The 27680-nt window shown below is 44.1% G+C and overlaps 1 protein-coding gene across 2 annotated transcripts in view; it reads left to right on the forward strand.

Annotated features, from left to right (window-relative positions):
• The window catches only part of LOC143282343 (leucine-rich repeat-containing protein 49-like), a 65240-nt gene that overhangs the window by 19793 nt on the left and 17767 nt on the right, over positions 1-27680 (forward strand). For both annotated transcript variants that reach the window (XM_076587950.1, XM_076587951.1), the window contains exons 6-8: positions 914-1057; positions 3790-3851; positions 20525-20672. In XM_076587950.1, the coding sequence (XP_076444065.1) occupies positions 914-1057; positions 3790-3851; positions 20525-20672 (354 nt within the window). The remainder of the gene's footprint in view (positions 1-913; positions 1058-3789; positions 3852-20524; positions 20673-27680) is intronic.

Below are 27680 nucleotides of genomic sequence, written 5' to 3' on the forward strand. Positions count from 1 at the left end.
CCATTGCTACTACTGTATCTTCCAGTATACCATTGCTACTATGATATCTACCACTATACCATTGCTACTATGATATCTACCACTATACCATTGTTACTATTATATCTGCCACTATACCATTGTTACTATTATAAATCTACCTCTATACCATAACTGCTATTATATCTACCACTATACCATTGTTACTATTATATCTACCACTTTACCATTGCTGCTATTATATCTACCACTATACCATTGTTACTATTATATCTACCACTTTACCATTGCTGCTATTATATCTACCACTATACCATTGCTGCTATTATATCTACCACTGTACCATTGCTACTATTATATCTACCACTATACCATTGTTACTATTATATCTACCACTTTACCATTGCTGCTATTATATCTACCACTTTACCATTGCTGCTATTATATCTACCACTGTACCATTGCTGCTATTATATCTACCACCATACCATTGCTGCTATTATATCTACCACTATACCATCACCACTATCATATCTACCACTATACTATTACTACTATTATATCTGCCACTATACAACTACTATTCCATTGCTATTGTGTGTGTGTGGGTGCATGTGTGCGTGCATGTGTACATGTGTGTGTGGATGTATATATGTGTATGTGTGTGTGTGTATATGTATGTGTGTGTGCATGTATGTGTGTGTTTGTGTGTATGTGTGTGTGTGTGTGTGTATGCATGTGTGTATATGTGTGTGTGCATGTGCACATGTGTGTGTACATATGTATGTATGTGTGTGTGCGTGCTTGTCTGTGTGTGTGTGTGCGTGCATGTCTGTGTGTGTGTGTGCATGTCTGTGTGTGTGTGTGTGTGTGTGCATGTCTGTGTGTGTGCGTGTGTGTGTGTGTGTGTGTGTGTGCATGCATGTGTGCACAGATCAGCAGCATAGAGAACCTGAACCACCTGGTGGAGCTGCGGGTGCTGAACCTGGCCGGCAACCAGATCACCAGTGTGGACAACCTGGCCGGCATCGATGCCCTGGCTGAGCTCAACCTGCGACGCAATAAGATCCGCACTGTGGTCAGTATCTGCTGTACAGTTTTCCTTATAGCCTGTGTGGTCAGTGTCTGCTGTACAGTTTTCCTTATAGCCTGTGTGGTCAGTGGCTGTACACAGTTTTCCTTATAGCCTGTGTGTTCAGTGGCTGTACACAGTTTTCCTTATAGCCTGTGTGTTCAGTGGCTGTTCACAGTTTTCCTTATAGCCTGTGTTTGTGTTCAGTGGCTGTACACAGTTTTCCTTATAACCTGTGTGTTCAGTGGCTGTACACAGTTTTCCTTATAGCCTGTGTGTTCAGTGGCTGTACACAGTTTTCCTTATAGCCTGTGTGTTCAGTGGCTGTACACAGTTTTCCTTATAGCCTGTGTGGTCAGTGGCTGTACACAGTTTTCCTTATAGCCTGTGTGTTCAGTGGCTGTACACAGTTTTCCTTATAGCCTGTGTGTTCAGTGTCTGTGCAGTTTTCCTTATAGCCTGTGTGGTCAGTGGCTGTACACAGTTTTCCTTATAGTCTGTGTGTTCAGTGGCTGTACACAGTTTTCCTTATAGCCTGTGTGTTCAGTGTCTGTGCAGTTTTCCTTATAGCCTGTGTGGTCAGTGGCTGTACACAGTTTTCCTTATAGTCTGTGTGTTCAGTGGCTGTACACAGTTTTCCTTATAGTCTGTGTGTTCAGTGGCTGTACACAGTTTTCCTTATAGCCTGTGTGGTCAGTGGCTGTACACAGTTTTCCTTATAGCCTGTGTGTTCAGTGGCTGTACACAGTTTTCCTTATAGCCTGTGTGTTCAGTGGCTGTACACAGTTTTCCTTATAGCCTGTGTGTTCAGTGTCTGTGCACAGTTTTCCTTATAGCCTGTGTGGTCAGTGTCTGTGCACAGTTTTCCTTATAGCCTGTGTGTTCAGTGTCTGTACACAGGTTTCCTTATAGCCTGTGTGTTCAGTGTCTGTACACTGTTTTCCTTATAGCCTGTGTGGTCAGTGTCTGTGCACAGTTTTCCTTATAGCCTGTATGGTCAGTGTCTGTGCACAGTTTTCCTTATAGCCTGTATGGTCAGTGTCTGTACACAGTTTTCCTTATAGCCTGTGTGTTCAGTGTCTGTGCACAGTTTTCCTTATAGCCTGTGTGTTCAGTGGCTGTACACAGTTTTCCTTATAGCCTGTGTGTTCAGTGTCTGTGCACAGTTTTCCTTATAGCCTGTGTGTTCAGTGGCTGTGCACAGTTTTCCTTATAGCCTGTGTGGTCAAGTGGCTGTACACAGTTTTCCTTATAGCCTGTGTGTTCAGTGGCTGTGCACAGTTTTCCTTATAGCCTGTGTGTTCAGTGGCTGTACACAGTTTTCCTTATAGCCTGTGTGTTCAGTGTCTGTACACAGTTTTCCTTATAGCCTGTGTGTTCAGTGGCTATACACAGTTTTCCTTATAACTTGTGTGTTCAGTGACTGTGCAGAGTTTTCCTTATAGTCTGTGTGTTCAGTGACTGTACACAGTTTTCCTTATAGCCTTTGTGTTCAGAGTGTCTTCTGTACACAATTTTCCTTATAACCTGTGTGTTCAGAGTTCTTGTTGTCTGCTGTACAGAGGTTTCCTTATAACCTGTGTGTTCAGAGTTGTAATAGTGTGTACTCTACAGAGTTTTCCTTATAACCTGTGTGTTCAGAATTATAATAGTGTCCACTGTACAGTTTTCCTTATAACCTGTGTGTTCAGAGTTATAATAGTGTCCACCTGTACAGTTTTCCTTATAGCCTGTGTGTTCAGAGTTATAATAGTGTCCACCTGTACAGTTTTCCTTATAGCCTGTGTGTTCAGAGTTCTTTTTGCACTTGAGAATGTTGGAGCTTTATGGGACAGATTACTTCCCTTGCTCTGTGCAGTAAACATTGTTTTTTGTGGGGTTTTTGTTGTTGTTGTGTGTTGTGTGTGTGTGTGTGTGTGTGTGTGTGTGTGTGTGTGCCTGGGACGCTTGTAAAGGTGAGGCATCAAACCAACTGTTTATGGAAAGTGTGGGATTATCTTGTGTTGTTGTAGAACCTCAGCTGTAACCTACCCTGCCCAACAGAGTGAATTTTGCTTGCTTGGTCACCGTTCTGATTTGAACATTACATGTTACATGTATTATTGTGTGTCAAGTCTGGCAGCTGGTATGAATGTGCCTTCATGTGCAGTCTTGTTTGTATGTGTGTGTTCATATGTGTGTGTGTGTGTGCATGTCTGTGTATGTGTGTAAGGATGTGTATTTGCGTGAGTGAGGATGTGTGTGTGTGTGTGTTAGAGTGAGGATGTATGGGTGTGTGCATTTGTGTGTGTGCACATGGATGTGTGTGTCTGTGTGGGTGGGTGTGCGTGTGTGTGTGTGTGTGAGTGAGTGTGTGTGTGTGTGTTTAGGGGGGGAGGGTGCATGCATGCATGTGTGAGTGTGTGTGAGTGCATGTATGTGGGCGTGCATGTGTTTGTGTGTGTGTGTGTGAATGAGTGAGTGAGTGTGTGTGTCTGTGTGTGTGTGTATCTGTGTGTGTGAGTGTGTGTGTTTGTCTCTCTGTGTGTGAGTGTGTGTGTGTGTGGGTGTGCATGTGTTTTTTTTTGTGTGTATGAATGAGTGAGTGTGTGTGAGTATATGTGTGTGTGTTTGTCTGTGTCTGTGTGTGTGTGTTTGTCTCTGTGTATGTAAGTCTGTGTGTGTGGGGGGCGGGGGGGGGGGGTGCACCAGCCTGAAGGGGGGGTGTTCACTGTGTGCATGCTGTCCCTCCTCTGCAGAATGATGTGGATGCCTTGCCCAGCCTCCAGCGCCTCTTCCTCAGCTTCAATGAAATTTCAAGGTCAGTGTTGCTTGTCAGTGTGGTTCATCAGTGAGTCAGTGTTGCTTACCTGTGTTGTTTGTTATTAGTGTTGCTTGTCTGTGTTGTTTACCAGTGAGTCAGTGCTGTTCAGTGTATGAGTGAGTCAGTGTTGTCCAGTGTTTGAGTCAGTGTTGGTGAGTCAGTATTGTGAAGCGTTTGAGTCAGTGTTGGTGAGTCAGTGTTGGTGAGTCAGTATTGTGAAACGTTTGAGTCGGTGTTGGAGTGAGTCAGTATTGTGAAGCGTTGGAGTCAGTGTTTGAGTCAGTGTTGGTGAGTCAGTATTGTGAAGCGTTGGAGTCAGTGTTGGAGTCAGTGTTGGTGAGTCAGTATTGTGAAGTGTTTGAGTCAGTGTTGGTGAGTCAGTATTGTGAAGTGTTGGAGTCAGTGTTGGTGAGTCAGTATTGTGAAGTGTTGGAGTCAGTGTTGGTGAGTCAGTATTGTGAAGTGTTGGAGTCAGTGTTGGAGTGAGTCACTGTTGACCATTGTTTGAATGAGTGTTGTGGAGTCAGTGTTGTCCAGTGTTTGAGTGAAGCAGTGTTGGTGAGTCAGTATTGTGAAGCGTTTGAGTCAGTGTTGGAGTCAGTGTTGGTGAGTCAGTATTGTGAAGTGTTGGAGTCAGTGTTGGAGTGAGTCACTGTTGGGTCAAGTCAGTGTTGTCAGACATTGCAGTGAGTCAGTGTTGGTGAGTCAGTATTGTGAAGTGTTGGAGTCAGTGTTTGAGTGAGTTGGTGTTGGTGAGTCAGTATTGTGAAGCGTTTGAGTCAGTGTTGGAGTCAGTGTTGGTGAGTCAGTTTTGTGAAGCGTTTGAGTCGGTGTTGGAGTGAGTCAGTATTGTGAAGCGTTTGAGTCAGTGTTGGAGTCAGTGTTGGTGAGTCAGTTTTGTGAAGCGTTTGAGTCGGTGTTGGAGTGAGTCAGTATTGTGAAGCGTTTGAGTTGGTGTTGGAGTAAGTCAGTGTTGTTGAGTCAGTATTGTGAAGCGTTTGAGTCGGTGTTGGAGTGAGTCAGTTTTGTGAAGCGTTTGAGTCGGTGTTGGAGTGAGTCAGTATTGTGAAGCGTTTGAGTTGGTGTTGGAGTAAGTCAGTGTTGTTGAGTCAGTATTGTGAAGCGTTTGAGTCGGTGTTGGAGTGAGTCAGTGTTGGTGAGTCAGTATTGTGAAGCGTTTGAGTCAGTGTTGCAGTGAGTCAGTGTTGGTGAGTCAGTATTGTGAAGCGCTCAGTCAGTGTTGTCAGACATTGCAATGAGTCAGTGGTGGTGAGTCTGTGTTGTTAAGCGTAAAACCTAATACACTAGACAGGCCTTGAGAACCTGACCCAAGGTTTGTGTAAAAAAACAACAACAACACTAACATGAAAATAATGACACCAACTAGACTAATAAGTAAATGCATATGAGTGTACTGAAAGCGAAAGACAGAAGGTGAATGCTTTGGAACGGTGGGTGCGAGGAAGTGGCACTGTCACAGCAAGGCCAGTGGGCAAGAACAGAACAACGCCTACCTCACCCAGTGCTGAGAGTGTTGGCGCTGTGACGCTTGTTCAGACTGACAGTGTCATTTCAGTTTCAATTTCTCAAGGAGGCGTCACTGCGTTCGGACAAATCCATAATCCTACCCTACACCACATCTGCTAGGGAGATGCCTGACCAGCAGCCTAACCTAACGTGCTTAGTCAGGCCTTGAGTGCATGCATGTATATTTATGTATTTGTATTTGTATTTCTTTTTTTTATCACAACAGATTTCTCTGTGTGAAATTCAGGCTGCTCTCCCCAGGGAGAGCAGGTCGCTATACTACAGCGCCACCCTTTTTTTTTTTTTTTTTCTGCGTGCAATTTTGTTTTTCCTATTGAAGTGGATTTTTCTTCAGAATTTTGCCAGGAACAACCCTTTTGTTGTTGTGGGTTCTTTTATGTGCGCTAAATGCATGCTGCACACGGGACCTCGGCTAATTGTCTCATCCGAATGACTAGCATCCAGACCACCACCGAAGGTCTAGTGGAGAGGGAGAAAATACAGGTGGCTGAGCCGTGATTCGAACCAGCACACTCAGATTCTCTTGCTTCCTAGGCGGACGCATTACCGCTAGGCCATCACTCCACGTAATGACGCCAACAAGACTAATAAGCAAATGCATATGAGTGTACTGAAAGCGAAAGACAGAAGGTGAATGCTTTGGAACGGTGGGTGCGAGGAAGTGGCACTGTCACAGCAAGGCCAGTGGGCAAGAACAGAACAACGCCTACCTCACCCAGTGCTGAGAGTGTCGGCGCTGTGACGCTTGTTCAGACTGACAGTGTCATTTCAGTTTCAATTTCTCAAGGAGGCGTCACTGCGTTCGGACAAATCCATAATCCTACCCTACACCACATCTGCTAGGGAGATGCCTGGCCAGCAGCCTTACTCAACGTGCTTAGCCAGGTCTTGAGTGCATGCATGTATATTTATGTATTTGTATTTCTTTTTTTTTATCACAACAGATTTCTCTGTGTGAAATTCGGGCTGCTCTCCCCAGGGAGGTCGTGTCGCTATACTACAGCGCCACCCATTTTTTGTGTGTTTTTTTCCTGCGTGCAATTTTGTTTTTCCTATTGAAGTGGATTTTTCTTCAGAATTATGCCAGGAACAACCCTTTTGTTGCCTTGGGTTCTTTTACACACAGTACCTCAGTTTATTGTCTCATCCGAATGACTAGCGCCCAGATCACCACTCAAGGTCTAGTGGAGGGGAAGAAAATGTCGGCGGCTGAGCCGTGATTCGCATCAGCGGGCTCAGATTTTCTCGCTTCCCAGGCGGACGCGTTTCCTCTAGGCCATCACTCCACTTAAAAAAGATCCCATGGCAACAAGAGTGTTGTAATAATGTACCTATCAGAGTGGATTTCCTCTACAAAATTTTGACAAGAGGACAACACTTTCCTTGCCATGGGTTCTTTTTTAAGTGCACCAAGTGTGTGCCGCACACGGGGACCTCAATTTATCGTCTCATCCGAATGACCAGACGCTCAGTTTTGATTTTCCAGTCAAACTTGGGAGAAAGGGTGAGAGCGGGATTTGAACCCAGACCCTCACAGACTCTGTGTATTGGCAGATTACTGTCTTAGCCACAATGCCACCTTCCTCTTCAAACTGACAAGAGGCAGCCATGTTAGTCTGCAGTTTGACGGGTGCAATAGCCGAGTGGTTAAAGCGTTGGACTGTCAGTCTGAGGGTCCCGGGTTCGAATCACAGTGACGGCGCCTGGTTGGTAAAGGGTGGAGATTTTTACGATCTCCCAGGTCAACATATGTGCAGACCTGCTAGTGCCTGAACCCCCTTCATGTGTATATGCAAGCAGAAGATCAAATACGCACGTTAAAGATCCTGTAATCCATGTCAGCGTTCGGTGGGTTATGGAAACAAGAACATACCCAGCATGCTTGACTTACTTGACTTATTCCTCTTGATTCCGTGGGGAACATAGGGCCGCAACAACACTCCTCCAACGCACCCGGCTCTGGCTGGTCCTCTTCAGTTCGGCCCACGTCATTCCGGCCGCCCTTGTCTCTGCCACAATGCTTCTCCGCCAGTTCTGCTTCGGACGGCCAACTTTCCTTTTCCCCTGAGGGTTCCAATCAAGAGCCTGTCTTGTGATGTTTGTTGCAGGCTTGCGTAGTGTATGGCCTATCCATCCCCATTTCCGTTTCTTGATTTCCGTCTCCAGTGGGGCCTGTTTTGTTATGTTCCAAAGTTCTTCATTGGAGACAACAGCATGCACACCCCCGAAAATGGAGTATGGCTGCCTACATGGCGGGGTAAAAACGGTCATACACGTAAAAGCCTACTCGTGTGCATACGAGTGAACGCAGAAGAAGAAGTCTGCAGTTTGAGCCATGACTGTTGTTGTTAATGGTATCCTCCACCTTCCCACCCCAACAAACAGTATGATGGTTAAATGTGGGGCCAACTTACACAAGAAAAAGCCTTCTGTTCATCTGTTGATAACAATGGTGATGATGACAACAGGTTCCTGGAATCTGAGGATTATTGAACAGAAGGTCCTCGGTGACAAGTCCAGTGGTAGCTGTGTATATGATAATGTTGATTAAATAAATACTGATAAAAAAGATAATGATAATGATGGTGATAATAATAATATAAAGATACTAATAGTGATAATAATGATAATAATAATAGTAACAGTGACAACAGTAATGATGATGATAATGATAATTATAACAATAATGATAATATTAATAATGATAGTTAATAGTAACAGTGTATCTATATAGCACTTTCAGACAATTCAGAATGCTTTACAGTAACATGTCACACACACACACACACACACACACACACACACACACACACACACACACACCACACGCACACACACACACACACACCGAGGCACACACTCATGCACACAAGCGCACACACACACCCATGTACGCACGCACACACGCACGCACGCACACACACGCGTGCACACACACACGCACGCACGCAGCCACACACGCGCACGCGCGCACACACACACACACACATAAACATATGTGGATCCATATAATGCAAATATGGAATGGAGTGCCTCAGTTATGCAGAGACTGCTTAAAAAGGAATGCTCTTAGATTTGTTTTAAAGGATGTGAGTGAGGGACTGTGACTAACAAAAAGCTCGTGTGCTGTGTTCCTTTCTGTTTGAATTTGGGAACACAAAAGTTTCTGTCATCAGTGGAATATCAGACAGAACTTGAAGGAACAAATCTGCTTTAAAGATAAGAGATGATTATGTGGAGTGATGGCCTAGAGGTAACACGTCCGCCTAGGAAACGTGAGAATCTGAGCACGCAGTGGTGGTCTGGACGCTAGTCATTCGGATGAGACGATAAACCGAGGTCCCATGTGCAGCATGCACTTAGCGCATGTAAAAGAACCCATGGCAACAAAAGGATTGAAAATTCTGTAGAAAAATCCACTTCGATAGGAAAAGCAAATAAAACCGCACGCAGGAAAAAATACAAAAAAAATGGGTGGCACTGTAGTGTAGCGATGTGTTCTCCCTGGGGAGAGCAGCCCAAATTTTACACAGAGAAATCAAATTTTACACAGAGAAATCTGTTGTGATAAAAAGAATTAGAAAAAAATACAAATGTTGATGTCCAGAATTCTCATTAAATCAGAGACATGAGATTTTGTATTTAATTCTCTGCTAAACAGGAAGCCAGTGTATTCCTCAAAAAAAAAAAAGAAAAAAAAAAGAAATGAAAGAAGAAAAAAAAAAGATATGTACATTGCTGAGACTTAAGTGTCCTCAAGATAAGCGATGCAGCAGAATTTTGTGCTTGTGTGAAGGAGCACACGTGGCACTCGTAATAACAATACCATGAACACAGAAGCTCCTAATGCTGGCAAATATCCCAGCAACAGGTTGGTTTTTTGACTCACTTGTGTAAACAAAGTGAGTCTATGTTTTAACCCGGTGTTTGGTTGTCTGTGTGTGTGTGTGTGTGTCCGTGTGTCTGTGGTAAACTTTAACATTGACATTTTCTCTGCAATTACTTTGTCAGTTGACACCAAATTTGGCATAAAAATAGGAAAAATTCAGTTCTTTCCAGTCATCGTGTTTAAAACAATATTGCACCTCTGGGATGGCACAAAAAAATTTAAAAAAGAAGCCTAATTATATGCAAACTGCATTTACTGTAATATTTATATTTTTTGTATTCTCTAAACTTGGCACTTAAACCTCTTATTCTGACACAACAACAAAAGGAGTCATTATTATCATTTTTTGTTCAAACAGGAACTTCTTTTGTTAAGCATGGAATTTTTATTTATTTTGCAAAGGTTTTGGTGCAGATAGCAAAAAAGGGAAATTATTCTGTAATTAAAGCTAGGGGAGTTAATTTGCTTTAAACTGATCTTTCTCATCTTAAACATTACATTTTGAAATTATACTCAATACATAAAAAGCTTGGGGTTTTTTTTAAAGTGTATCACAAGTGAGTCTTGAAGGCCTTGCCTCTCTTGTTTTTTTAATGTTTGCTGTGAACAGTATTGGTAACGGTCCATGTTAACACCTGGTTGCACATTTGTGTGTGGAGACCCACGGAAGTGTATCACAGACTATGACCCAGCCATGGGATAACGTGGCTCATTTCGTTTTATCAGCTAGTCTGTCTCTCTGTCTCTCTGTCTCTGTCTTTGTCAATGCCTCCCCTCCCTTCCCTCTCTCCTTCCCACCCTCTCCTTCCCCCTACCATTGTGGACTCAAAAGTTATTACTCTCTGCTCCGTGAGCACGCTGATGCATGAATACACACTCACAGATACTCATACTCTCTCTCTCTCTCTCACTCTGTCTGTGTGTCTCTCTTTCTTATCTCTCTTTCTTATCTCTCTCTGTGTCTCTCTCTCTAATACATGCACGCACACACACACACACACACACACACACACACACACACACACACACACACACACACACACACACACACACATTCTCTCTCTCTCTGTGTCTCATGCTCTTTTTCACATACACAAACACAGACACACACACCAAAGGAAGAACACACACACACACACACACACACACACACACACACACACACACACACACACACACTTGTAACCTCATAGTCATCAATGTAACCTGATAGTCATCCGTGTATTGTGAAGAGGCCATTAACTGTAAGCTGAAGGACACTGCACACTGTGTGTCAGGCAGCTCACAGAGCTTCACAGATCTTTCCATTAGGAGGGATGTTTGTGGGTCAGGGGGATAACCATTAGGGAAGGGATGTTAGGGGGTCAGGGGGATAAACATTAGGGAAAGGATGTTAGTGGGTCAGGGGGATAGCCATTAGGGAAGGGATGTTAGTGGGTCAGGGGGATAACCATTAGGGAAGGGATGTTAGGGGGTCAGGGGGATAAACATTAGGGAAGGGATGTTAGTGGGTCAGGGGGATAGCCATTAGGGAAGGGATGTTAGTGGGTCAGGGGGATAGCCATTAGGGAAGGGATGTTAGGGGGTCAGGGGGATAACCATTAGGGAAGGGATGTTAGGGGGTCAGGGGGATAACCATTAGGGAAGGGATGTTAGGGGGTCAGGGGGATAACCATTAGGGAAGGGATGTTAGGGGGTCAGGGGGATAACCATTAGGGAAGGGATGTTAGTGGGTCAGGGGGATAACCATTAGAGAAGGGATGTTAGTGGGTCAGGGGGATAGCCATTAGGGAAGGGATGTTTGTGGGTCAGGGGGATAGCCATCAAGGAAGGGATGTTTGTGGGTCAGGGGGATAACCATTAGGGAAGGGATGTTAGTGGGTCAGGGGATAACCATTAGGGAAGGGATGTTAGTGGGTCAGGGGGATAACCATTAGGGAAGGGATGTTAGTGGGTCAGGGGGATAACCATTAGGGAAGGGATGTTAGGGGGTCAGGGGGATAACCATTAGGGAAGGGATGTTAGGGGGTCAGGGGGATAACCATTAGGGAAGGGATGTTAGTGGGTCAGGGGGATAACCATTAGAGAAGGGATGTTAGGGGGTCAGGGGGATAACCATTAGGGAAGGGATGTTAGTGGGTCAGGGGGATAGCGATTAGGGAAGGGATGTTTGTGGGTCAGGGGGATAACCATTAGGGAAGGGATGTTAGGGGGTCAGGGGGATAACCATTAGGGAAGGGATGTTAGTGGGTCAGGGGGATAACCATTAGGGAAGGAATGTTTGAGGGTCAGGGGGATAACCATTAGGGAAGGGATGTTAGGGGGTGGGGGATAACCATTAGGGAAGGGATGTTTGTGGGTCAGGGGGATAACCATTAGGGAAGGGATGTTAGGGGGTCAGGGGGATAACCATTAGGGAAGGGATGTTAGGGGGTCAGGGGGATAACCATTAGGGAAAGGATGTTAGAGGGTCAGGGGGATAACCATTTGGGAAGGGATGTTAGGGGGTCAGGGGAATAACCATTAAGGAAGGGATGTTAGTGGGTCAGGGGGATAACCATTAGGGAAGGAATGTTTGAGGGTCAGGGGGATAACCATTAGGGAAGGGATGTTAGTGGGTGGGGGATAGCCATTAGGGAAGGGATGTTAGGGCGTGGGGGATAGCCATTAGGGAAGGGATGTTAGGGTGTGGGGGATAGCCATTAGGGAAGTGGTGTTAGGGGGTGGGGGATAGCCATTAGGGAAGGGATGTTAGGGTGTGGGGGATAGCCATTAGGGAAGTGGTGTTAGGGCGTGGGGGATAGCCATTAGGGAAGGGATGTTAGGGCGTGGGGGATACCCATTAGGGAAGGGATGTTAGGGCGTGGGGGATAGCCATTAGGGAAGTGGTGTTAGGGGGTGGGGGATAGCCATTAGGGAAGGGATGTTAGGGCGTGGGGGATAGCCATTAGGGAAGGGATGTCAGTAGGTCAGGGGGATAACCATTAGGGAAGGGATGTCAGTAGGTCAGGGGGATAACCATTAGGGAAGGGATGTTAGGGGTTCAGGGGGATAACCATTAGGGAAGGGATGTTAATGGGTCAGGGGGATAACCATTAGGGAAGGGATGTTAGGGGGTCAGGGGGATAACCATTAGGGAAGGGATGTTAGGGGGTCAGGGGGATAACCATTAGGGAAGGGATGTTAGGGGGTCAGGGGAATAACCATTAGGGAAGGGATGTTAGTGGGTCAGGGGGATAACCATTAGGGAAGGAATGTTTGAGGGTCAGGGGGATAACCATTAGGGAAGGGATGTTAGGGGGTGGGGGATAGCCATTAGGGAAGGGATGTTAGGGCGTGGGGGATAGCCATTAGGGAAGGGATGTTAGGGTGTGGGGGATAGCCATTAGGGAAGTGGTGTTAGGGGGTGGGGGATAGCCATTAGGGAAGGGATGTTAGGGTATGGGGGATAGCCATTAGGGAAGTGGTGTTAGGGCGTGGGGGATAGCCATTAGGGAAGGGATGTTAGGGCATGGGGGATAGCCATTAGGGAAGTGGTGTTAGGGGGTGGGGGATAGCCATTAGGGAAGGGATGTTAGGGCGTGGGGGATAGCCATTAGGGAAGGGATGTTAGGGCGTGGGGGATAGCCATTAGGGAAGGGATGTCAGTATGTCAGGGGGATAACCATTAGGGAAGGGATGTTAGTGGGTCAGGGGGATAACCATTAGGGAAGGGATGTTAGGGGGTCAGGGGGATAACCATTAGAGAAGGGATGTTAGGGGGTCAGGGGGATAACCATTAAGGAAGGGATGTTAGTGGGTGGAGGATAACCATTAGGGAAGGGATGTTAGGGGGTCAGGGGGATAACCATTAGGGGAGGGATGTTAGTGAGTCAGGGGGATAGCCATTAGGGAAGGGATGTTAGTGGGTCAGGGGGATAACCATTAGGGAAGGGATGTTAGGGCTCAGGGGGATAACCATTAAGGAAGGGATGTTAGTGGGTGGGGGATAACGATTAAGGAAGGGATGTTAGGGGGTGGAGGATAACCATTAGGGAAGGGATGTTAGTGGGTGGGGGATAACGATTAAGGAAGGGATGTTAGGGGGTGGAGGATAACCATTAGGGAAGGGATGTTAGGGCTCAGGGGGATAACCATTAGGGAAGGGATGTTAGGGCTCAGGGGGATATACTTTAGGGAAGGGATGTTAGGGGGTCAGGGGGATAACCATTAGGGAAGGGATGTTAGGGGGTCAGGGGGATAACCATTAGGGAAGGGATGTTAGGGGGTGGGGGATAACCATTAGGGAAGGGATGTTAGGGGGTCAGGGGGATAACCATTAGGGAAGGGATGTTAGGGGCATGGGATGTGACTGCGGTAGGAAGGGGGTGCGGGGGAGGCCATGAGGGAGAACCATGGCTGTCAGGAACTCAGCCTTCACGTTACCAGATAAACAACATGGCCAGAAGACAAGGCAGAAGGGTAGGGAGGGTTGGGGAAGGGAGGGGGTATATTGAAATGGCTTTAACCCCATGACTGCAGAACCCTGGTGCAAAGAGGTCATGACACAAGTCTGAAGCGCTGTTGCTGCATGGTGCGAACTTAATCAGTGCTGCGACTGATTCCTCCAAGCAGAAGGAATGCAACCCCAAGAAGATGATGTCTAGATTAGAAGAACGGCGACCGACATCCCGACATGGGGACCTTATCTATCTCAGTCAGGTGATGGCCTACCTGTTAACTGACGCATGTATTCATCAGCAGCTGTTAGGGGGTTCATGAAAATACCTGGATCTAATCAGTACATGAGAGGAGGCAGACGTCAAGTTTGGGAGGGGAAGGGGTGGAGAGAGAGAGAGAGGGTGGGGGTGGGGGGGTGGTTATGTTACAGGACCCGTCAGCCTTTTCACAGGGGGGGTTCTGGTTGATCAGACACACACTGAACAGAGTTTTTTGTTCTCCTCAACAATAGTGCCCGGTGGATATGGGATTTGTTCCCTACAATGGGGTCTTGTAGTGGACAGAAACAGTGCTGTATTTTTTAGGGGTGTCGGGTGGTGGTGTGTTTTACAGAGGAGGAGACAAGTTTTGTGGGCTGAGGGGGTGGAGGGGTATCCTGGGGCTGGGGTGGTGGCAAGGTTGAAGAGGAGTGGTTGAGTTGGGATCGTTGTGACAGTGAATCAGTGTGTTCAGTGCTCAGGGCTGCTGTCTGAATTCAAGGCTTGATCAGTTTCAGAAAGTAGTGACTGTTGTTGGTCTGACTGAATGGAGGGATGAATAGAGTCCTTTGTTCCTGCTTGTTGATAATGTCCTCTTTCTTTTTTCTTTCTTTGGCTACAGTGAAGGATGAGAGGACTAAACAGCTGTTCATTTGATGTTTTGTTAATTCTGTTTCCAGTGTGGGCTGTTCACAAACAGTGTTCTGATGACCAGTAGAGATGATTTCTGATGTTTGAAACTGACTGTGGCCAAAAACAATTTTTCAAGCAAAAAAAAAAAAAACAGAAGAAGAAAGAAAGACAAGAGAGGCAGAGCCTTCAAGACTCACTTGTGATACACTTTTTAAAAAATCCAAGCTTTTTATGTATTGAGTATAATGCATTTACTGATATATTTATATTTTTTATATTCTCTAAACTTGGCACTTTGATCTGATATTCGACTCAACAAAAGATCTGTCATTATTTTCATTTTTTGTTCAAACAGGAACTTCTTTTGCTAAGCATGAAAGTTTTCTTTATTGCAAACGTTTTGCTGCAGGCAGTAAAACAAGGGAAATTACTCTGCTGGGGGACTTAGTTTGCTTTCAACTGATCTTTCTCATCTTAAATATTACATTTTGAAATTATACTCAATACATAAAAAGCTTGGATGTTTTTAAAAAAGTGCATCATAAGTGAGTCTTGAAGGCCTTGCCTCTCTTGTTTCAAAATGTAATATTTAAGATGAGAAAGATCAGTTTAAAGCAAATTAACTCCCCCTAGCATTACAGAGTAATTTCCCTTTTTTACTATCTGCACCAAAACGTTTGCAAAATAAATAAAACTTCCATGCTTAGCAAAAGAAGTTCCTGTTTGAACAAAAAATGATAATAATGACTGCTCTAGCTGTTGGGTCAGAATATCAGATCAAAGTGCCAAGTTTAGAGAATACAAAAAATATAAATATAACAGTAAATGCAGTTTGCATATAATTAGGCTTCATTCTTTATTTTTTTTGTGCCCATCCCAGAGGCGCAATATTGTTTTAAACAAGATGACTGGAAAGAAATGAATTTTTGACTCACTTGTGTAAACAAGTGAGTCTATGTTTTAACCCGGTGTTCGGTTGTCTGTGTGTGTGTGTGTGTGGCTGTGTGTCTGTGTGTCTGTGTGTCCGTGGTAAACTTTAACATTGACATTTTCTCTGCAACTACTTTGTCAGTTGACACCAAATTTGGCATAAAAATAGGAAAAATTCATTTCTTTCCAGTCATCTTGTTTAAAACAATATTGCGCCTCTGGGATGGGCACAAAAAAATAAAGAATGAAGCCTAATTATATGCAAACTGCATTTACTGTTATATTTATATTTTTTGTATTCTCTAAACTTGGCACTTTGATCTGATATTCTGACCCAACAGCTAGAGCAGTCATTATTATCATTTTTTGTTCAAACAGGAACTTCTTTTGCTAAGCATGGAAGTTTTATTTATTTTGCAAACGTTTTGGTGCAGATAGTAAAAAAGGGAAATTACTCTGTAATGCTAGGGGGAGTTAATTTGCTTTAAACTGATCTTTCTCATCTTAAATATTACATTTTGAAACAAGAGAGGCAAGGCCTTCAAGACTCACTTATGATGCACTTTTTTAAAAACATCCAAGCTTTTTATGTATTGAGTATAATTTCAAAATGTAATATTTAAGATGAGAAAGATCAGTTGAAAGCAAACTAAGTCCCCCAGCAGAGTAATTTCCCTTGTTTTACTGCCTGCAGCAAAACGTTTGCAATAAAGAAAACTTTCATGCTTAGCAAAAGAAGTTCCTGTTTGAACAAAAAATGAAAATAATGACAGATCTTTTGTTGAGTCGAATATCAGATCAAAGTGCCAAGTTTAGAGAATATAAAAAATATAAATATATCAGTAAATGCATTATACTCAATACATAAAAAGCTTGGATTTTTTAAAAAGTGTATCACAAGTGAGTCTTGAAGGCTCTGCCTCTCTTGTTCCTATTTTTATGCCAAATTTGGTGTCAACTGACAAAGTAGTTGCAGAGAAAATGTCAATGTTAAAGTTTACCACGGACACACAGACACACAGCCACACACACACACACACACAGACAACCGAACACCGGGTTAAAACATAGACTCACTTGTTTACACAAGTGAGTCAAAAAGGCCATGGGTACATCTGTGGCTTGCTGGAGATGAATGTTTTGGCGAGCTGTCAGCGGAAGTTGCCCAGGCTTGTCGCATGGTGTTTGTTGACACACAGTTTCAGTTTCAGTTTCTCAAGGAGGCGTCACTGCGATCGGACAAATCCATATACACCGCACCACATCTGCCAGGCAGTTGCCTGACCAGCAGCATAAGCCAGCGCGCTCAGTCAGACCTTCAGGCCTCGAGTGCCTGCATGTATGTTTGTGTACCTGTCAAGGTGGATTTCATCGACAGAATTTTGCCAGAGGATGACACTCTCGTTGCCATGGGTTCTTTTTCAGTGCGCCAATGCGTGCTGCACATGGGACCTTTATTGTCTGATCCGAATGACCAGACGCTCAGTTTTGATTTTCCAGTGGGATTCGAACCCAGACCCTCACAGACTCTGCATTGGCAGATGAGCGTCTTAACCATTCTGCCACCTTCCTCCTGACACACATCTAAGGCCCACAGTTTGTGTCTATGTGGATGTCATCAGAGTCTGGATGGTTAAGACAGTCCCCAGCGTGTTCGTGCCATGACAGCTGTGCTGAAGAATGTGGAATGGATTATAATGTGCTGAATTGTATTACTCTTTGTCACGCAAGACTTCTCTGTGTGAAGTTTGGGCTGCTGGCCCCAGGGCGAGCACATCTGTCATGATTTAAGCATCATTGGTACTTGTGAGTTGCAGCTGGCCCATGCTCATTCATTGTTTATTATTTCCACTGGGTTTTACGTCTGAAATCAGTTTGCTCTGTCATGATTTAAGCATCATTGGTACTTGATGGGCACTTTATTGACTCACTTCAAAAAACAAAGTGAGTCTATGTTTTAACCCGGTGTTCAGTTGTCTGTGTGTGTGTGTCTGTGTGTCCGTGGTAAACTTTAACATTGACATTTTCTCTGCAAATACTTTGTCAGTTGACACCAAATTTGGCATAAAAATAGGAAAAATTCAGTTCTTTCCAGTCATTTTGTTTAAAACAATATTGCACCTCTGGGATGGGCACAAAAAAATTTTTTAAAAAGAAGCCTAATTATATGCAAACTGCATTTACGATTATATTGATATTTTTTTTGTATTCTCTAAACTTGGCACTTTGATATTCGACCCAACAACAAGAGTAGTCATTATTATCATTTTTTGTTCAAACAGGAACTTCTTTTGCTAAGCATGGAATTTTTATTTATTTTGCAAACGTTTTAGTGCAGAAGTAAAAAAGGGAAATTACTCTGTAATTAATGCTAGGGGAATTAATTTATCACAAGTGAGTCTTGAAGGCCGTGCCTCTCTTGTGTTTTCTTGTGTCTTTTTTTTTTTGTTGTTGTTGTTGTTGTTGTTGTTGTTCTTGTTTTTTTAACCAACTGAACACAGACATTTTTTAAAAAAATGTTTATGCATGGGTTTTTTGTTGTTTTTCATGGTGAACTGTATGCTTAAAATTGGGTATAAATCAAAGCACTAGAAGGTATTGACTTTGGAGATAAGAAAACTCTTCATCATGGCGCAGTGGTAGCCTGGTGGTAATGTCCCAGACTAGGAAGTGAGTGGTCACAGGTTCGAGTCTCGCATGTTCACCAGGACTAAGGACCTGGAGTGGTGGACAGGGTGCTAGCCTCTTTGGGTTAAACAGTAAACAGAGGTCACATGAGCAGCATGCATTCCACGCATGTAAAAGAACCGGTGGCAACGAAAATGTTTTGCCCATGGCAAAATTCTGCGGAACAGTCCGCTTTGACAGTAAGACAAACACACTTGCAGGCAGTAGAAATGTGGGTGGGGCAGCACTGCACTGTCCCTGAGGAGAGCAACCCTTATTTCACACAAGTACAAAAGAGAGAAATCTGCCATGACAAAATAAAGTAATACAATACAATAGAATGCAATACAGCACAACACAACGCATCACAGTGCAACACAGTAAAGCTCAGTATAGTGCAACAGAACACAACACAAAGCAGTAAAATACAATGCCGTGTGATACTGTACATACAATGCAATGCAGTGCAATGCAATACTGTACATACAGTGCAGTACAGTGCAATACAGTTCTTGATCCATCAGGCGCTGCACTCGTATTCCAGCAACAGCTGCAGGGACAGCATTCCAAGGCACTGTTAGCCATTCCGCCGTCATGCCTGTCGGTATCATCGCCACAGAAACAGCCACGCTGCAATCCTGTGAGACTCTGGACCTTCGCTTGTGTTGAACAGCTGAAAGACAGCGTGGAACCGAGTTGGTCAATTGACTTGTTTTTTTGTTTTTTTTAATTTCATTCATTTATTTATTTTCCATCATACCTGAAATGATGGTATACCTTTCCCCCTGAGCGAGGAAAAGCGAAGAGTGTGATGATGGCGACAGGAGCGTAGTGAAGAAAGGGGAGTGAACTGGTGCTGAGGGGTTTGGTCCATCGTGTGTGAGCTTTCGCTGATTGATTGTCTCCGGTGTGGGCCGCCAACATGTGGCACTACAGACATTACCGCAGCCGAGTGTCGATGAACAACAGAGACGTGTAGGTCCTCCTTCTGCCTGTCAATGCTCTCTGCTCGTGTTTGCTCAGTAGGGGGATGCGCTACTTTGTCGGCCAGGCAGGGCTGTGTCGGACTGTCTTGCGTACTCTTAGCTTGTTTTGTTTGTTTTTTTGGTGCTCCGGTCCAGTTTCTAATTCTTCGTCTTCTTCTTCTTCTTCTTTTTTCTTCTTCTTTTTCTTCTGCTCCTCCTCCACCTCCTCCTTCTTCTTCTTCTTCTTCTTCTTCTTCTTCTTCATCATCATCATCTCTCTTCTTCTTCTAAATTTTTATCATCTTCTTCTTCTTCTTCTTCTTCTTCTGCTCCTCCTTTTTCTTCTGCTCCTCCTTTTTCTCCTCCTCCTCCTCCTCCTCCTCCTTCTTCCTCCTTCTTCTTCTGCTCCTCCTTCTTCTTCTGCTCCTCCTCCTCCTTTTTCTTATTCTCCTCCTCCTTCTTGTCCTGTTTATCTGAAACAGTGGTGTGGTGTGACATTGTCTTGTTGTGCAGTGTGACATGGTCTTGTCCTGTTTGTCTATAGTAATGTTGTGTGCAATTGTCCCCACCCCCCATCCCCACCTCCACACACACACACACACACACACACACACACACACACACACACACACACACACACACAAAAACACCCAAAAAAACCCAAAACTGTTTAAACCAAACTGCTGTGCTGGTTTGCAACTAGCATTCTTAGCAGCGCTTAAGTTTGCTTTGAGTCATGAACTTTACAAAGTCAGAGGAATCAACATAGACTCTGGAACATTATTAACTCTAAGCAAATTAAGCGCTGCGAAAATAGGATATGCAAGCCAGTTATGGTGGTTGCCTGTTGTTGTTTGTATGAGGGAGGATTTTTCTGCTGTATGTCTGAACTTTTTCTTCTGTTTTTTTTCTTACTGTTGTTTACAGTTGATCTTTGATGCAAAAACAAGCCTAAAAGCACCCTATTTCATGACCCCGGATTAACGGAAACTTGATTTTGATCTGTGGGAAGCATTCTTCTTTACCCTGTGTGTGCGTGTGTGTGTGAGTGAGAGTCTGCGTGTGTGTGTGTGTGTGCATGCATGTGTGTGTCTGAGTGTGACACTGAGTGTGTGTGTGACTGTGTGTGAGTGTGAGTCTCTGTGTGTGTGTGCTTGCATTTGTGTGTGTATGAGTTTGACTGTGAGTGTGTGTGTGTGTGTGTGTGACTGTGAGTGTGTATGTGTGTGTGTGCAAGGATGCGTGTGTGTTTGTGTGTGTGTGTGTGCATCTGTATGTGTGTGTGTGTGTGCATGTGTGTGTGAATGTGTGTAATGTGATGTAATGTGTGTGTGTGCACAGTTTTGAGGACGTTCAGTGTCTGGGGGAGTCGAGCAGCCTGTCGGAGATCTGCCTGGATGGGAACCCCCTGGCCCAGGACCCCGCCTACAAGCAGGTGGTGCTGAGGAACATGCAGCAGCTCAAACAGCTGGACATGCGCAGGGTCACCGTACGTATCATCTCGCCCTCTTCTTCTTCCCCTTCTCCTCCTCTTCTTCTTCTTCTGCCTCTCTGGCTCAGTGTGTGTGTGTGTGTGTGTGTGTGCTGCGCAACATGCAGCAACTCAAACAGCTGAACATGCGCAGGGTATCCGTACGTATCATCCCTCCCTCCTTCTTCTTCTTCTTCTTCCATTTCACTGGCTCTGTGTGTGTGTGTGTGTGTGTGTGTGTATGTGTGTGTGCTGCGCAACATGCAGCAACTCAAACAGCTGGATTTGCGCAGGGTCACCGTATGTATGATCCCTCCCTCCCTCCCTCCTCCTTCTCTTTCTTCTTCTTCTGCTTCTCTTCTGCTTCACGACTGGCTGTGTGTGTGTGTGTGTGTGTCCTGAGGAACATGCAGCAACTCAAACAGCTGGATTTGCACAGGGTCACCGTATGTATCGTCCCTCCCTCTTCTTCTTCTTCTTCTTCTTCCGTTTCACTGGCTCTGTGTATGTGTGTGTGTGTGTGTGTGTGTGTGTGTGTGTGTGTGTGCTGCGCAGCATGCAGCAATTCAAACAGCTGGACATGCGCAGGGTCACTGTACATATCATCCTTCCCTTCCTCCTCCTTTTCTTCTTCTTCTTCTTCTTCTTCCTCCGTTCTACTGGCTGTGTGTGTGGGGTGGGGGGGGTTGTTGGGGGGGGGGGGGGGGGGAGGGGTAGAGGGAGGGGAAGGGGGGAGGGAATTGTGTGTATGTGGGGGTTTGTGCTTGTTTGTGTGTGGGTTTATTTGCGTGGCTTAGTTTGTGTGTGTGCGTATGTGTGCATATGTGTGTGTGTGCATGTGTGTGTGTGTACATGGGTGTGCATGTGTGTGTGTGTGTGCATGCATCTGCATGTTCATGTGTGTGTGTGTAGATGTGCTCACCTCTCCCCCCCCCCCCCCCCCTTCCCCTCCCCTTCACCCCTATCCTCCTCCTGTGTTCTTGCTTTTCCTTTTCTGTTTTTTCTTTTTGGTTTGATTTCCTCTCACTTCTTTTCCCATGTCTTCTTCTTCTTCTTCTTCTTTCGTTGTTTATTTGTTTGGATTTGGAACTTTCCTGTTGTTGTTTTTTTATATGGGGTTTTTTTTTTTTTAATTCTTAAAAAATTGAGCTGGAAATGGGTAGGAAGGGATATAATTTTTCTCTTCCTTGTATCTGTTTATTTTCTTCAGATATGTCTGATGGAATGTGTGTGATTTAACTCTTTGGCTGCCATTTTATTGACTCACTTGTGTAAACAAAGTGAGTCTATGTTTTAACCCGGTGTTCGGTTGTCTGTGTGTGTGTGTGTCCATGTGTCTGTGGTAAACTTTAACATTGACATTTTCTCTGCAAATACTTTGTCAGTTGACACCAAATTTGGCATAAAAATAGGAAAAAATTCAGTTCTTTCAGTCATCTTGTTTAAAACAATATTGCACCTCTGGGATGGGCACAAAATAATAAAAAATGAAGCCTAATGATATGCAAACTGCATTTACTGTTATATTGATATTTTTTGTATTCTCTAAACTTGGCACTTTGACCTCTTATTCTGACACAACAACAAGAGGAGTCATTATTATTATTTTTTGTTCAAACAGGAACTTCTTTTGCTAAGCATGGAATTTTTATTTATTTTGCAAACGTTTTGGTGCAGATAGTAAAAAAGGGAAATTACTCTGTAATTAATGCTAGGAGACTTAATTTATCACAAGTGAGTCTTGAAGGCCTTGCCTCTCTTGTTTTATTATTATTATTGTGTGTGTGTGTGTGTGTGAAAAACACTCTCTAGTGCCAAATGTCTTAGACTTGACACTCATTCACATGATTCAGTTCTTGTCAAAACAACATAACGGACTTGTTTCACTTCAAACTTGGTCCAAGGGGTGGTGGGTGTGGGAGGTGATTGTTCAATTTCCTATTGTGCGTTGGGAAAGTTGGCTGCAGCTATCAAGCTTTGTTCCAGCATGAAAAACAGTCCATTTAACATTAACCCCTCAATGTTGATTAAAGTTGCCTGTAGTGATGAACTGACTAGTCACTTATGGTGGCAAAAGAATAAAATGAATTCATAAAAAAAAAACTCCTTTGCAAATATTTCTTCTTTTTTTTTTTTTTTTTGCCAATGTGTGTAGGCATAATGTTGAAAGATACAGATTCAGAATGTTAGAATAACGTCTGAACGAAAAAGACAGATATAACATACACAGGCGACATGTTGCAGACAAAGTTTTGGGGTTCTTTCTTAACTTTTTGGTGATGGTTGGGGGTTTTTGGGTTGTTGTTTTTTTTTTGGGGGGGGGGGGGGGGGGGTTGTGTTTTTTTTTGTCACTGCCCAGTATACACACATCACCCGTATCTCAGAGAATGTTCTGAGAGAACTCCAGTTAAAGGACGCAGTGAGTTGAAGCGCCGTGATTTGCCATGACCATCACGGCCGATCACCTCTTGTCATCTTCATGTCAGCATGGATGATCGGTGTGTGACGATGTTTTTGTGTTTTTTTTCTGTCCCTGTGCAGACGTCAGCCCGCTATCTGTATTTAAAGACCAAGAAGGTAAAGCAGTCTGTGTCTGCATGGACAGACAGACCCTGATGAGGTGGTGGTGGTGCTGGTGTTGTTGCTGTGGCGGGGGAGATACAGCCCCTTTGCACCTGACTGCTCATATACTCCTCCACCCCTCCCTTCCCTTTTTTTTCTTTTTTTTTTTTTTTTTTTTGTGGCTTTAACAGTTAAAAACAGAGTTGTAAAAAAAAACCGAGTGATTTGACTGCACCGAGTAAGTGAATTTTTTTGCACTTGCTCACATTTGACTTTTATTTTGTTTTATTTATTTAAGTGGTGTTAACACACGGTTAACATGGGTTGTTGTTTTTTTTATGTTTTATAGGGACAAACTACTGTCACCTGGCAGTTCACATGGACATGGAAAATGATTGTTATATGGTAGCACATAGACACAAAAAACTACTTTCATATGGCAGTTTACATCGACGGGGACAACGATTGTCACATTGCAGTTTGCATAGACAGGGACAGTGATTGTCACATGGCAGTTTACATTGGGAAACTACTGTAAGTGGTGATTCATAGACAGTATAACAGAAAGTGGTAATTGTAGGCAGTATGACAGAAAGTGGTGATTGTGGACAGTATGACAGAAAGTGGTGATTTGTAGACAGTATGACAGAAAGTGGTGATTTGTAGACAGAAAGTGCTGATTTGTAGACAGTATGACAGAAAGTGATGATTTGTAGACAGAAAGTGATGATTATAAGCAGTATGACAGAAAGTGGTGATTGTGGACAGTATGACAGAAAGTGGTGATTTGTAGACAGTATGACAGAAAGTGGTGATTTGTAGACAGAAAGTGCTGATTTGTAGACAGTATGACAGAAAGTGGTGATTGTGGACAGTATGACAGAAAGTGGTGATTGTGGACAGTGTGACAGAAAGTGGTGATTGTGGACAGTATGACAGAAAGTGGTGATTGTGGACAGTATGATTGTGGACAGTATGACAGAAAGTGGTGATTTGTGGACAGTGTGAGAGAAAGTGGTGACTAGACAGTATGACAGAAAGTGGTGATTGTGGACAGTATGACAGAAAGTGGTGATTTGTAGACAGTATGACAGAAAGTGGTGATTGTGGACAGTATGACAGAAAGTGGTGATTGTGGACAGTATGACACGAAGTGGTGATTGTGGACAGTATGACAGAAAGTGGTGATTTGTAGACAGAAAGTGGTGATTGTAAGCAGTAGGACAGAAAGTGGTGATTGTAGACAGTATGACAGAAAATGGTGATTGTAGACAGTATGACAGAAAGTGGTGATTTGTAGACAGTATCACAGAAAGTGGTGCAGTGATTTGTAGTATGACGGAAAGTGGTGATTATTAACAGTATGACAGAAAGTGGTGATTTGTAAACAGTATGACAGAAAGTGGTGATTTGTAGACAGTATGACAGAAAGTGGTGATCGTGAACAGTATGACAGAAAGTGGTGATTTGTAGACAGTATGACAGAAAGTGGTGATCGTGAACAGTATGACAGAAAGTGGTGATTTGTAGACAGTATGATAGGAAGTGGTGATTTGTAGACAGTATGACAGAAAGTGGTGATTTGTAGACAGTATGACAGAAAGTGGTGATTTGTAAACAGTATGACAGAAAGTGGTGATTTGTAGACAGTATGACAGAAAGTGGTGATTTGTAGACAGTATGACAGAAAGTGGTGACTAGACAGTATGACAGAAAGTGGCGATTTGTAGACAGTATGACACACTGCCAGACAGGCATGTCCAGGTGACGTGGCAGTGTTTTGGGAGCTCTGTTGTGTTGAGGGTTATTCGGGGTGAGCTGTTGGCCTGAGGAGTGGCTCCTGCATGTGTCAGCTGTGCGGTGCCTGCACCATGCACCCGGTCAGTCTGCTGCCTTGCGTTGTGACTCAGGGGGGAACTAACCAGTTTGGCCTGCAGTGTGTGTGTGTGTGTGGGTGTGTGTGTGTGTGCCGTGTCTGGGGTGGGGACTGACCACTGTTTGGTATGGGAACATGTGCGGTGTGTTTTGGTCATTTGTGTGTGGAGGGGGAGGCGGGGGGACGGAAGGAGGAAGGGGGGGGGGAGGGGGGGTGGAACGTGTGTGTGTTTACATGTGTATGTGTGTGTTAGTGTGTGTTTACATGTGAGAGTGTGTGTGTTTACATGTGTATATATGTGTGTGTGTTTGTGGAGTTTATCTTTTCTTGATTATTTGCTGAGTTTCAGTTTCTTTCAGGGAGGTGTCAGGACATGTGGACTTACACATACGTGCAACACCTGCCTTTTTTTTGGTTTGTTTGTTTGTTTTAAAGGCAGCAGATGTCTGACCATAGCATAAACCCAACATGTTGATCAGGCCTTGAGAGTCAACCCTAGGTTTGTGTAAAACATAAATGTAAAGATGAAATGAAACAATGTAAGATAATCGATATGTAAATACAGTAACACAGTGATGGGAAAGATAATTATGTAGAAGGCAAATGAGATCACAGCATCAACCAGGCCTGAGGTATACAGACATTTGCAGTGTTGATCAGGAAATTTGATGAGTAACACACCCAAAGACGCATTCATGAAGTGGATGATACTCAACTGTGTGGTCCCAGTCTTCCCATTTCAGCCCGTAGCGCATTCAGATCTAGGTAGGAGCCAGCCACAGGCTGAAAAACCCCCACCTCCAATTTGTCCTCCCAGCAGTCTAGTCACTTCACCACAGTGGCTGGTGGGGCAGTTCATTATCTGTAGGCAGCCACCACGGATCCATCCAAACGCTCTGCGTTCACTTCACGGTGAGGTGCCAGCTGTGGTTAATAATTGATGACCCAAATGGTCCTTGGCTGGCCTGTGTAGGTTTTAATTTGGTTTGTTTTTTTTGTTATTTGTTTTTTTGTTGGTTTTTTTTTGCATTAACTATGTAGTTCATTTGCTGCAGTTGCATTTGGCCATGAGACTGCAGGACTGTTGTTTTGTGTGGAGTGTGATCAATAAGCCAGTGATGCCCACCTCACATAGCGGCTTAGTCTGACAAAGCTGTGTGAAGGTGTTTTGTTCGGCGTCACTTTCAGAATCATGGTGAGTGCTAACAGCCGCTGCTGCCGCTCCAGGAGTTTTAGGTAATGATGATGATGGTAATGATAGTAATGAAAATGGGTGATTATAACGCACTCTGCATCCATAGGCCTAGGGTGTTAACAGTCAGCATCGGTGAGGAGGTGGAAACGGTTCAGAAACTGACAACTCACTACAACACAGTTTTGCGTTTTCTCCTTTTTTCCACTGAGTAATCAGCTGATAATGTTGTCAAACTGTATGAACAGGTATGGCTTAAGATAGGTGTTAAAATGAGAAAGAGAACAGTCCATATTCAGATATGAGGGCAAGGCTTTTTTTTTTTGAGGGGGGGGTGCGGGGGGGGGGGGGGGGGGGCGAAGGAGGGGGCGGGTCATTTTTTGTAAGAACAATTTAGACCTCTCTGTTGGCTGATGAATGGTTTGCTTTTGTGCTTTTCTTTGTTTTCTGTTTGTATTGGGTTATATAAGTTGGTACGATCCACATTATTTTGTGACAGAATATGATCATGACAGGACTTCATGATTCCTTCTGACTGAGTACTTGCACGCAGCAGTAGTGAGTGATGGGGTGTGTTCTTGTCGGGAGAATAGAGAGAGAGAGAGAGGAAAGAGAGAGTCAGCAGTTGTGGGTGATGGTTATGCTGTGATCAGGAGAATAGAGAGAGAGGGAGAGAGAGAGTCAACAGTTGTGAGTGATGGTTATGCTGTGATCAGGAGAATAGAGAGAGGGAGAGAGAGAGTCAACAGTTGTGAGTGATGGTTATGCTGTGATCAGGAGAATAGAGAGAGAGGGAGAGAGAGTCAACAGTAGTGGGTGATGGTTATGTTGTGATCAGGAGAATAGAGAGAGAGGGAGAGAGAGAGTCAACAGTAGTGGGTGATGGTTATGTTGTGATCAGGAGAATAGAGAGAGAGGGAGAGAGAGTCAACAGTTGTGAGTGATGGTTATGTTGTGATCAGGAGAATAGAGAGAGAGGGAAAGAATCAACAGTTGTGAGTGATGGTTATGTTATGATCAGGAGAATAGAGAGAGAGGGAGAGAGAGTCAACAGTTGTGAGTGATGGTTATGTTATGATCAGGAGAATAGAGAGAGAGGGAGAGAGTCAACAGATGTGAGTGATGGTTATGTTGTGATCAGGAGAATAGAGAGAGAGGGAAAGAGAGAGTCAACAGTTGTGAGTGATGGTTATGTTGTGATCAGGAGAATAGAGAGAGAGGGAAAGAGAGAGTCAGCAGTTGTGAATAATGGTTATGCTGTGATCAGAATGGACTGAGAGAGAGTGATAGTGAGTGAAGGTATGTTGTGATCAGGAGATAGGCTTCAGTTTCAACTTCCACTGAAACTGTGGTCAGGAGAGAGAGAGAGAGAGACAGAGAGAGAGAGAGAGAGAGA

Source organism: Babylonia areolata, chromosome 5 (genome assembly GCF_041734735.1).
Source record: "Babylonia areolata isolate BAREFJ2019XMU chromosome 5, ASM4173473v1, whole genome shotgun sequence".
Taxonomy (NCBI): Eukaryota; Metazoa; Mollusca; class Gastropoda; order Neogastropoda; family Buccinidae; genus Babylonia; species Babylonia areolata.